Below are 12,500 nucleotides of genomic sequence, written 5' to 3' on the forward strand. Positions count from 1 at the left end.
GTGGAGGAGGAGGTTCCGCTTACAACATGGGTGGTGGAGGAGGTTCTGCTTACCAGATGGGTGGTGGAGGCGGTTCTGCTTACCAGATGGGTGGTGGAGGCGGTTCTGCTTACCAGATGGGTGGTGGAGGCGGTTCTGCTTACCAGATGGGTGGTGGAGGCGGTTACCACATGGGTGGTGGAGGAGGTGCTGCTTACCACATGGGTGGTGGAGGTGGAGGAGATGCCGCTTTCCTCATGGGAGGTGGCGGTGGAGGAGGAGGGTTCGGGATGGTCAACGGTGATGCTGCCGGCTTCGGTAAGGGCGGTGGGGGCTTTGGTGGGGAGAAGGGCGTCTTCACATCGGGCATAAACGACCAGCAACAAATGCAGACGCTGAACGATCGCCTGGCGACTTACCTGGACAAAGTGCGATCGCTGGAGAAGACCAACATGCAGTTGGAGGAGAAGATACGCGCGTTCACCTCCACCCAGGAGTTCTCGACGCACGACCTGCAGGCCTACGACAACCAGCTGATTCCCCTGCGCCAGAAGGTGTGTCATTCGCGTGCACTCACTCACACATATGCACGGAAAACCAGTTTTGGCATTTCACAAAAACTACAGTAGTGTCTCACACAAGTGAGAACACTGAGTGTTGAGTAGGTTTTGTTCTTAAAATTCCAACGAACGGGTTGGTTCTAATTTTAAAATATGCCCAAACCTTCCCACTCGTCCTTCAGTTGAAACGTTTTACCACCAATGCTATGGGGAAAGAGAATGTCTTACCTCTACGCTCTTCATCTCGTTGTTCCATTCGCAGCTATTGGCGCTATTTGTGGAGAATTCGCGAGTTGTTCTTTCAGTCGACAACATAAAGCTGACCATGGACGACTTCAGAACCAAGTGAGAAAGAATGCAATTTACTAATCACCAGTACTGTGCATGGTTTATTATGTCGCCAAAGCTAGAAGCAAAGTGTAATGTGGTCGTATGGTATTTATTCGATTTGTTATCATTAACCCTGACATTGTGCACAAACTGTGCTTGTGTAGGAGTGTGAGCGTATGTGAATACATACAATATCATATGTTTTGGTGTAACCAAAACAGACATGCCTGCATGTTAACAAGTTGTGATGTGCGTGCGCACACAGGTTCGAGTCTGAGCTGTCCCTGCGCCAGACCATAGAGGCTGACATCGCCAGCTTGAGGGGGCTCAAACGCGAGTATGACGCTGCCAACGCCGACCTCGTTAACGAGCATAAGGCCCGGGAGCAGGAGAGGGCACACATGCAGAATGTCCACCAAGAGGTAAGGCACCTGTTGCGAAGCGTGGCTTCCACTTGCGCCTATCAAATGGGATGCGCCTTTATGAGGGATGACGTTAGGCAGGGAAGTGACTCGGACCTTCCATACACGGAAGGGAGGGGGTTAATTTGATTTGCTGTTGAGTTCTAATGTCAAAAACCTCGTATCAGAATCGCGGACTGCGCTTTTAAATGTGCAGATTTGGGGGAATGAAAAATAAAACCGCTTTGGAACACTGCAAAGACCATTGTTAGGGTGTGACGAGGTTTTGTATTTCTCTTCAATATTTTGTATTTGTCTGTTTTCAGAGTTAAGTAGCAACTATTTTATGATGCATATAATAGCTTTTTAGCCTCATAGAAATATATGTGATGTTTCTGCAATGCCTGATATCATGCAAAAGAGGGCGTTGATGGCTTCATAGATTATGGGTATACAGGGAATATTTGTGAGCCACACTGGGATACGCTGTGCCTTTTCATTTCACGTTGAATGTGCTAAACCTGCGGCTGATCAGCTAACCCACGCATGTCACCGCCCCCTTACCGCAGCGCCCGCCACTGAACTGTGTCATTTAATCACCGACACAATTGACCGACATGAAAAGGAATCAAAACCTCTAGCGACCAGGAAATAGATAAACATGCTAATAAGGTGGCAGGAAACAGTGATCACACAAAACTGAGGCATCTACACTTAGGGAAGTGGATGAAGTGAAAAACATTATGGCAAGGCATAAAAAGAGAAACAAAAGTAAAGGTTGCTTTTCACACGGTACACATGAGCAAAATTGGTGCTTGGTGTACTGATTCAATTGTTTCTGGAAGTTGCTCCTATTCACGCATATATTCAATGAAATTAACATTTTCACGCGAAACAGACGTCCGCTGTCCCCAACAGTTTTCACACATACAACGGAATAAGTAACCAGTCAGTCCTTGCGCTTCTCCTCCCGTCATTTTGCTCAAAACCCTCACGTTTCCCAAAGACCCTCCCACGAATGCATATGCAAAAGTTAGAAAAGCTTGTCAGTCTGTAATCATGCAGCAGGCAGCATGCCGTTTTAGCCATGTGTGGTCTGTTCGTAGCCTACATACCATGGCATGTTTCTAGGCACATGTTGCAACGAGATTAAGCCGGGGTAGTAACACATTAGTCACTGTCAGACAAAGATAGTCCATAGGAACCTGAAGAGACACAAAAATGGAAGTTATTTGAATGAAGGTATGATATTTGAAACATTATTGATTCCAGTAGACTTACAATGTGTAGTACGATGTATACTATGTATATTAAATATGTATTGAACTTATTACACAGTCAGTGTTTAGTGAGCTGATCAAAAAAAGTTCTCGTTGACCTTGTGACCTTGACCCTTTGAACCATTGTGACCTGTGACTTCTCAGGATGCTGTGGTGATATGTAGGAAGGTGGCGGGGACAGTGGATGTGGACATGAACGTTCTCGTTGACCTTGTGACCTTGACCCTTTGAACCCTTGTGACCTGTGACTTCTCAGGATGTTGTGATGATACGTGGGAAGGTGGCGGGGACAGTGGATGTGGACATGAACGTTCTCGTTGACCTTGTGACCTTGACCCTTTGAACCCTTGTGACCTGTGACTTCTCAGGATGTTGTGATGATACGTGGGAAGGTGGCGGGGACAGTGAACGTGGACATGAAAGCGGTGGAAGGCATCGACATGGCGCGTGTCCTGACCAACCTGCGGGCCGAGTACGAGACCATCATGCAGAAGAACCGCCGCGGCGTGGAGGAATGGTACACCAAGCAGGTCAGTGGGGAACAGGAACACACACACACACACACACACACACAAGTGCACACATACACACTCCCACACGCGCACACACACACACACACACACACACACACACACACACACACACACACACACACACACACTCACACACACACACACTGACACACACACACTCACACACTCACACACACTCATACACTCATGCACACACACACACACACACACACACACACACTCACACCCACACTCAAACACTCACATACACATACACTTCTATATGTTACATAGCCTCTATCACACACACACACACACAAACACAAACACACATACACTTTCACACACTCACACACTCATACACACACACATACTTACACCCACACTCAAACACTCACATACACATACACTTCTATATGTTACATAGCCTCTATCACACACACACACAAACGCACATACACATTCACACACTCACATACACACACACACACACACACACATACATGCACTCCGGACACACACTCACACTCACAGGGACGTGCACAGGAATTTTGTATGGAGAGCTGAGAAGAACAGGGTCTTTATTAATAGTAATAAATAACTCAAATACAGCAATTCATTTGAGCATGGCATCATTCTGTGGAGAACATTCCAGAAAGGGGTCATCATCATAGCAGTGGGCTTGAAAAGAGCGCCCTTCTGCATTTTTTGGGAACTTCACAATAGGACGGCAAGGCCGACTGAATGTGAATATTTGATAAAGGCCTGATTGTATTTAAGATTATTGCTCTGTACATTACCTGGATCTGTTGGATTACTCAATCTCAGCAAAAAATCTAAATCTGTATTCATGGATTATGCCTCACTCTCCATCTCAATATCCTCCCTTGTTGGCATCCTGTCCTGACTTTCTGTGTCGTCTCTCCTTTCCCTGTTTTCCAAGTCTGTTCTGTTCTCATCTGGGTCTGGCTCTGGCTCTTTGTCTTTGTCTGCAGTTGATGTACTTGTCTCATCATCTGTCCAATTATATATTATTGTTATTACCATTATCATTACTATTATAAGGCCCACTAGAAGCAGTGATATGTTATTTCTGTTCTTCTCAGGCAAGATCTTTGAAAGCATCTCTAAAATAGCCTATACTTTTTTTTAAGATTACATTTATTTAGCATATGGCTCTTTATCCCCGTACTTCCTAGCAAGGTCCTTTCATCTCATATTTGGTGATCAGCACGTAGGTCTACCTGTCCTATGTGTCTCCTGATCCACATTTTTCTCTGGTCTGGAGGTCTTGTGGTTGCTCCTCATCTTAAATGTAATGTAATTATAATAAATTGCCATTAGTAGGTCTGTAAATATGAGCCTGTTTCACATGAATTCATTAGCCTACACATGTCATCTTTATCACAATGCAATGTCTCTGTCTCACCTGCTGGTTTGCTTCTTTGTAACCAACTCTGCAAAGATGTGCTCCCCTTTGCTGCCTCCTTTTGCTGCTTCTCTCTCTCCTGAATCCTTCTCTTTTTCCGTAGGCATTCTAGCTTCTACCGCACTCTACACTTAATAACACAGTGAAACAGAAAACAGTGAAAGGATTTAGGCATGTAATAATTGATGTGATAAATTACTTCCATCATTTATTCTTCTTGTTAAAACAAAAATTCACCATCAGCAGACAGGTAGCTTAGTTTTCATACCTGATTATTTAGCCTAAATGTGGCAAACTGAGCCTGGATTTATGAAGATTTTAATTAATTTCATATAACTTGATGATGATTGTTCGTTTGTTATTCATTTATACAACTTCTTACAACTCACCTTTTCTTACTACGTCAAAGCAGTTACGCATCGATTAAGTCACACACACACAGTCTCTCTCTCACACATACAAACATACATCTCAAGCACACAGAAGCACACTCATCCACTCACTCACTCACACACACACACACACCAAACAAATAACTTGGAAATACAGGAAACACACACACTCACCCACCTTTTGCATCCAGCATCTGTTCTCATTGCAAGTCTTTTCCCCATTGTTTGTTATTTGTTTATTTGATTGTTTGTTTGTTTGTTTGTTTGTTTTTCTGTCTCCCTCCCAAGGTGGAGCTGAAGCAGTCTTCTGTGGTTAACGAGGAAGCAGTGAGCACAGGGTCAGAGGTCAGGGGGATCCGGAGCCAAAATATGGAGCTAGAGTCCCAGCTGGACACCATGCTGAGAATGGTGAGTGTGTGTGTGTGGGTGTTAGTGTGTGTGTGTGTGTGAGTGTGTGTGTGAGTGTGTGTGTGTGAGTGTGTAAGTGTGTGTGTGTGTGTGAGTGTGAGTGTGTGTGTGTGTGTGTGTGAGCGTGAGCGTGTGCGTGTGCGTTCGTACATGCGCGTGTGTGATCCCAGGCCGTGTGGGGTTTTGGGAGGACTGATGACAGGCACATTGTTCTGTCCTGAGCTGGCATTGTTCTAGCCGTGCCGCTGTGTGCCGCCGTGTGCCGCCGTGTGCCAAATTTATGCCAGTGGGTGATGTTGTTGTCTGTGTACTGACCGATTGTCCTCCTCTCCACTCCCGCGTTGTCTCTTCCTCCTCCTCTTCTCTCTCTCGTTTCCTGTCCTTTCCTTTCCTCTCTTTTTCATCTCACCCTCCACCTCTTGTTTCCTTTCCACTCCTCTTTTGTCTGTCCCCTCTCTCTCTCCTCTCCCCCCCCCCCCTCTCTCCCCCTCCCCCCCTCTCTCAAACCCATCCCTCCCCCCGCCTATCTCTCTCCCCTATCTCTCTCTCTCTGTCTCTCCCTCCTCTGTCTCTCTCTCTGCCCACACTCATCTCCCCCTCTCTCTCTCTCGAACCCATCCCTCCCCCCCGCCTCTCTCTCTCCCCTCTCTCTCTGTCTCTTCCTCCTCTGTCTCTCTCTCTTACCCCCCTCCCCCTCTCTCTCTGTCTCTTCTCCCTTTTCTCTCTCACACTTTCGCCCCCATGCAGAAGGGTAACCTGGAGCAGCAGCTTCTGGAGATCGAGGGTCGCTACCAGTCCATGCTCATCTCCTACAGCCAGTCGGCCGCGGGGCTGGAGGGGGAGTTGGCCGCCCTGCGGGCCAACGCCATGAAGCAGGGCAATAACTATGAGGTGCTGCTGGGCATCAAGGTGCACATGGAGCAGGAGATCGCCACCTACAGGGCACTCCTGGAAGGCACCGCCAACATGAGCAACACGGTTTCCCTGAAATCGACGTCGTCGTCGTCATCCGTGAGCGCAGGGGCGGGAGTCAAAATATCCGGTGGATATGGAGCCTCTTCGTCGCTTTCCTCCGTGTCTTCCCCCACTTCCTCATCCACCACGACGAGAGTCGTCACCCGGACGGTGGTGCAGGAGTCGTCCCCTGTCGTCACCGCGGGGAAATCGATCACCGTTTCCTCCGTTGGCGGCGGGGCAGGGCTGGCGGGAGGGGCAGCATCAGCAGCGGCAGCGGGAGGGAGCATCACCAGGACGGTGATCACCTCCGGTGGAGGAGGTGGAGAAGTGTCGGGTGGCGGAGCGAGCATGACCGTGAACAGGTCCATTGTCACTTCGTCCTCCGGTGGGGGTGGGGTGACGATGTCATCAGGAGGCACTGTGTCTGGAGGAGAGACTGTGGTCGTAAAGACAAGCCGAGTGGAGAGCTCCTCATCATCAGGTGGCACAACGGTTTCAGGAGGTGGAGCCATGATGTCAGGAGGTGGAGCCATGATTTCAGGAGGCGGAGCCATGATTTCAGGAGGCGGAGCCATGATGTCAGGAGGTGGAGCCATGATTTCAGGAGGTGAGGCCCAAATGATGTCCGGAGGTGGAGCCATGATTTCAGGAGGCGGAGCCATGATGTCAGGAGGTGGAGCCATGGTGTCAGGAGGTGGAGCCATGGTGTCTGGAGGAGAGACCGTGGTCGTAAAGACAAGCCGAGTGGAGAGCTCCTCATCATCAGGTGGCACAATGGTTTCAGGAGGTGGAGCCATGATGTCAGGAGGTGGAGCCATGATTTCAGGAGTTGGAGCCATGATTTCAGGAGGCGGAGCCATGATGTCAGGAGGTGGAGCCATGATTTCAGGAGGTGAGGCCCAAATGATGTCCGGAGGTGGAGCCATGATTTCAGGAGGCGGAGCCATGATGTCAGGAGGTGGAGCCATGGTGTCTGGAGGAGAGACCGTGGTGTCAGGAGGTGGAGCCATGGTGTCTGGAGGAGAGACCGTGGTCGTGAAGACAAGCCGAGTGGAGAGCTCCTCATCATCAGGTGGCACAATGGTTTCAGGAGGTGGAGCCATGATGTCAGGAGGTGGAGCCATGATTTCAGGAGGTGGGGCCCAAATGATGTCAGGAGGTGAGGCCCAAATGATGTCTGGAGGCGGAGCCATGATGTCTGGAGGCGGAGCCATGGTGTCAGGAGGTGGAGCCATGGTGTCTGGAGGAGAGACCGTGGTCGTAAAGACAAGCCGAGTGGAGAGCTCCTCATCATCAGGTGGCACAATGGTTTCAGGAGGTGGAGCCATGATGTCAGGAGGTGGAGCCATGATTTCAGGAGGTGGCGCCCAAATGATGTCAGGAGGTGGAGGCATGATGTCAGGAGGTATGATGTCATCGGAGACTGTCCAAATATCATCAGGTGGCTCATTGGTGTCAGGTGGTGGGGCAGGAATGATGTCAGGAGGTGAAGGCATGATGTCCAGTGGCGGTTCCATGATATCTGGTGGCATGATGTCATCAGGTGGCACCATGATGTCAGGAGGTGGAGCCCAAATGATGTCAGGAGGTGGAGCCCAAATGATGTCAGGAGGTGGAGGCATGATGTCCAGTGGCATGTCTTTAGACGGTTCCATGATATCTGGTGGCATGGTGTCATGTGGTGGCTCTGAAATGATGTCATCAGGTGGAGCCATGTCAGGCGGCATGATGTCATCAGGTGGCTCCATGATGTCAGGAGGTGGAGCCATGATGTCAGGAGGTGGCTCTGAAATGATGTCATCAGGTGGAGCCATGATGTCAGGAGGTGGAGGCATGGTGTCATGTGGTGGCTCTGAAATGATGTCATCAGGTGGAGCCATGATTTCAGGAGGTGGGGCCCAAATGATGTCAGGAGGTGGAGGCCAAATGATGTCATCAGGTGGAGCCATGTCAGGCGGCATGATGTCATCAGGTGGCTCCATGATGTCAGGAGGTGGAGCCATGATGTCAGGAGGTGGCTCTGAAATGATGTCATCAGGTGGAGCCATGATGTCAGGAGGTGGGGCCCAAATGATGTCAGGAGGTGGAGGCCAAATGATGTCATCAGGTGGAGCCATGTCAGGCGGCATGATGTCATCAGGTGGCTCCATGATGTCAGGAGGTGGAGCCATGATGTCAGGAGGTGGCTCCGAAATGATGTCATCAGGTGGAGCCATGATTTCAGGAGGTGGAGCCATGATGTCAGGAGGTGGGGCCCAAATGATGTCAGGAGGTGGAGGCCAAATGATGTCATCAGGTGGAGCCATGGCAGGCGGCATGATGTCATCAGGTGGCACCATGATGTCAGGGGGAGAAACGATGTCCATGTCTGGTGGCTCAATGTCATCCTCCACCAGCTTCTCCTCTTAGAAGGTAAGAACTAGGCTCAACCTCAACACCCTCAGCTATAGGCATTACAGATGACCAAAAGCACCCACAGAATGAATCTTAGAATTCGGCGCAGATGTCTGATACATAATAGCAGAATGCTAGACAATATGTTGAGGCAAGAGTCACTGTAAACCGTAACAGAGGCCATGAATGTGTAGTTCCTGAATTTCTGATGGATGCTGTATTCTATTTGATCATTATGAGTCATGTAATAACAGCTTGCTTCTTCTTCTCTTCCTCCACTCTTCCACGACTCTCACTTCTCTTTCATTTAAGGCCCCCCTCTCGTGGCGTGGTGGCCACGGTAACGATGGAACCTCTGAGTGTTCTGAGAGACACCCTTTGTCTTAACAACGGAACTCCCCTCTGGACAGAAGAAACCGCCATTGAGTCTGCTTGCTGGTGATACCTCTTTTTAAATCCCACTTTATATTAAGTGCCCTTATAATAGTATGCTGCCTGAACGATGTTAAGTGCCCTTATAATAGTATGCTCCGTGAACGATGTTAAGTGCCCTCATTACAGCGGACTTACGTGTGTAATAAAGAATATTCTGTCCTTCACAGCAAAGTACACATTAGTATCCCTTTTATTGGTGTCACATGTCACTATCCCTAACCCCATGACACCATGTCACAGAATCTACTAAGATTGAAAATGACACTATACCTCTTTGGCATTGAGGATAAAGTATTAAGGACTAAGGCACATAAAAGGCACTTCATATTAAGTGGATCCCACCTTTCTCACTGGCTTTCATAGTCACTGTATCGTTCTTTATCAAGCAATTTGCATTATAGAGTATAAAACTATGTGCCATGAAACATTTCTTAAGAAATTACTTTCTTTTTGACACATGGCAGTGGCTTTAAAATAAATAAATAAATAATCAACTACTGGGTGACGGACACAGAAAGTATAGCGGGAAATGTTATATTCTAGTTAAATGTTGATTTGTCTTTAAGACGAAAGATCTGGGGCTCAGTTAAATATTTCATGTAAGCTCCACTTAAATGTTCTTGTTGCTATGGTTAAGAGTTTTTGTTGCTATGGTTGAGAGTTTAAATGTTAAGGGCATACCTCAGAGAGAATATGTTCTGGTATGTTCCTATTTTAATGTTAAAATATGGTTCTGAGCTATCATGTAAAACATTGCTCTCATTTTACATTTCTGAACAAATGGGATAAAATAAGGGCACAAAAAAACAGTAAAAAAATAATATAAGAAAAAAACCTGTCTTTGTTTTTCTCTGTTTTCTGTGTTGAAACACTATCTTCCTTTAAATGGTGATGCCAATAAAGCGTATTGAATTGACCTAATTCAGACATACACAACACATACACCATTTACCATCTCTCTGCATAGACACACACACATACACACAATTTTCTCTACATACTGCTCTTCGGAACGCTACATATATTCCTGCGCGTTTATTATATTCCAAGGTTGTTTTTTTTCTTTCTACCTTTAATCTTATTGCTGTGATGGATGACAAAATGAAGACAAATGAATGTGGAAAGTAATAAACACCTCACTGAACTTTGAAGAGCTCTCTGAATCTGATTTATGTGTTTGACTGAATGTGTGTTGAAGGCAAGTGTAATGCCAACTACAGCAGCTTGATAACAATACAAATTCTGACAGTCTTTTAAAGTATATCATTACTATAATGTATGCTGAATCATTTATAATAATAATTTACAGGGGAACATAACACCATAATTTTAAGCTATACAGGACAGTAATATAAAATCAGTCTAAGAAAAGAAGGCCCTCTCTACAACCCAAGACCAATGCTAATTATGCTATGCTAACAACAACCTAAGAACAATGCTAATTATGCTATGCTAACAACAGAGAATATTAATTCAGAGGTGGCTTTGGGTAATATTATAATGCCCTTGCTACACAGTAAGAACACCTTTATGTATAGTTTAATACACTAATTATCAGTGTGCGCCAACACATTGAAACTTTTAATATACTTATATTATAATATGCTTATTTTTACTTTAACACTAATCCTACTCCAAAATTCAATGTATTTTACCTCATTTTTCTCCACACACAGTGTTATTACAATGTAAAGAGGGCAAAATTAGTCTGGTTTTTATTAGAAGCTGAGATCTAAGTAATTACTCTAATTATGAGTTATGAGAGTTTGAGATTAATTTGAGTTGGTGACGAGTGAAAGAAGTGAGAACATACAAGCAGTGTTGTATAGTAACGAAGTAGAAATACTTCGTTACTGTACTTAAGTCGTTTTTTTGGATATCTGTACTTTACTTTACTACTTATATTTCTGTTTACTTTTACTTCGCTACATTTTGCAAAGAAAACTGATACTTTTACTCCGATACATTTCCCCTGAAACCTTCGTTACTCGTTACAAATTCAAATCATCTTTTAAAAAAATTAATCATGAGAGTGATGAGACCAACGACGGGGACTGTGGTAGAACACAGGCTGCAAGCAGGTTTGGCGAATCAGTGGTTAATGCGCACGTTAATGCGCTATTGACCGTTCGCAAAAGCCCCGCCCCCTTAGTTACTGTTGCTACTCTATTGAACTCGTTCATGCACAACACTGTCTGTCAGTGTCAGTGATTCTTTTTGGAGTAATATATCCGCGATGTCCTCCAGAACAAGGCAAAATGGACTGCAATATGCAGAGGAAGGATATATCCAAAACATTGAGATCAACAAAGAAGGGGACACAACAATAATTGAAGCAAAAGCATACAGGTCTCAATCAAAAAATTAGAAACCCCACGACCTCTTCATTAAATGCCACCTTGTAGACTAGTCATGTTCTTCCACCGCTGGGTAAGATCTGTAATATTTCAAGCTAGCTACCTACAAAGATTATTATTATTCTTTATTCCATCTCTGGCGAGTTATCTAGCTAGCTAGCTAGGATGGTGACAATCTAAAGTACAGTACAGTAACGTAGCAGTGTGGAGCAAGATAGCTGCTAGTAACGTTATTGTTCAAGGGATGTGTGTGCATGTTGCTGAAAGTATTTCATATTCACTGTACTGATAACTTGCTTGTAAAACTGATGATCCTGCTGTAATGCTATGGCTTTGTATCAGATCGCCAGGTTATTGCTTTCAGGTTGTGCCTTTTGCATACCTTGGGATACTCAGGAGTAGGTTGCCCATTCACAAAATGTTACAATGTGCTGCGTTAGTATTCCCTATTGTGTTCAAATTGTGTTCAAATAAGGCCCAGTTTATAAGTATGCTCATTCTAGTCGGAATAAACTTCATAATTCTCAAAATTCTGACCCTTTGCTTTTTTATTAACAGCATTTACTTGTACTTTTACTTTCAATACTTAAGTACATTTAATATCAGAAAATTACTTTTGATACTTAAGTACAGTAAAGATCAGATACTTTAAGACTTTTACTCAAGTAGTATTCTAAAAGGTTACTTTTACTTTTACTTGAGTCATTTTCCAGTAAGGTATCTTTACTTTTACTCAAGTATGGCTTTTGGGTACTTTATACACCACTGCATACAAGTAGAAGGAACAATCATTTCAACATTTTGAAAACACAACCAAATAGACAAACTTTGTTGGGTTATCAGGTATTTATTAGATTATCAGATAATGGGTCTTCACGCAGGTTGTGTCATACAGCAAAGTTTGTATAGGCGGGAAGGGCTGTCTAAAGATATGCCTGCCTGATATGTTGTGAAAGGCTACTGCAAATTGGATATTGACCTGCATTTGAAACGGCTTATGCCCCAAAAATATTGTGAAGCAACCTGTATAAATCAACAACGCTACCAAACAAACACAACATAAACA

At 45.4% G+C, this 12,500-nt stretch overlaps 2 protein-coding genes across 5 annotated transcripts in view; one reads left to right on the forward strand and one right to left on the reverse strand.

Annotated features, from left to right (window-relative positions):
* The first annotated feature begins 169 nt into the window (after positions 1 to 169).
* Positions 170 to 10,228, forward strand: LOC105903164 (keratin, type I cytoskeletal 9-like). Of its 4 annotated transcripts, none has more exons than XM_031562090.2 (9): positions 170 to 533; positions 802 to 884; positions 1,135 to 1,291; positions 2,919 to 3,080; positions 5,172 to 5,291; positions 6,039 to 7,119; positions 7,342 to 8,118; positions 8,188 to 8,660; positions 8,955 to 10,228. In XM_031562090.2, exons 1-8 carry the CDS (start codon positions 171 to 173, stop codon positions 8,655 to 8,657), a joined length of 3,213 nt encoding a protein of 1,070 aa, XP_031417950.2. In that variant the 5' UTR covers position 170; the 3' UTR covers positions 8,658 to 8,660; positions 8,955 to 10,228. The 4 variants fall into 4 exon arrangements, with proteins under 4 accessions (XP_031417950.2, XP_042559511.1, XP_042559510.1 ...); XM_042703577.1 differs by having other exon boundaries at positions 7,342 to 7,953; positions 8,008 to 8,660; XM_042703576.1 differs by having other exon boundaries at positions 7,342 to 8,660.
* Positions 10,229 to 12,265: 2,037 nt separating this feature from the next.
* soul5l (heme-binding protein soul5, like) overlaps positions 12,266 to 12,500 on the reverse strand; it is a 5,583-nt gene continuing 5,348 nt past the window's right edge. Inside the window, exon 8 of the mRNA XM_012830882.3 lies at positions 12,266 to 12,500. This exon is cut by the window's right edge and continues 566 nt beyond it. The gene's annotated coding sequence lies outside the window, so the exon portion shown is untranslated.

This window comes from Clupea harengus, chromosome 24 (genome assembly GCF_900700415.2).
Source record: "Clupea harengus chromosome 24, Ch_v2.0.2, whole genome shotgun sequence".
NCBI lineage: Eukaryota > Metazoa > Chordata > Actinopteri > Clupeiformes > Clupeidae > Clupea > Clupea harengus.

What these genes read in the sequence shown, in the direction of transcription:
- LOC105903164 (XM_042703576.1), top strand. Translation starts at nt 171, where the DNA reads ATGGGTGGTGGAGGAGGTGCTGCTTACCACATGGGTGGTGGAGGTGGA. An exon ending in ATGGACGACTTCAGAACCAA is followed by an intron (nt 885 to 1,134) that starts GTGAGAAAGAAT and finishes GTGCGCACACAG; the next exon opens with GTTCGAGTCTGAGCTGTCCC. An exon ending in TGCAGAATGTCCACCAAGAG is followed by an intron (nt 1,292 to 2,918) that starts GTAAGGCACCTG and finishes GTGACTTCTCAG; the next exon opens with GATGTTGTGATGATACGTGG.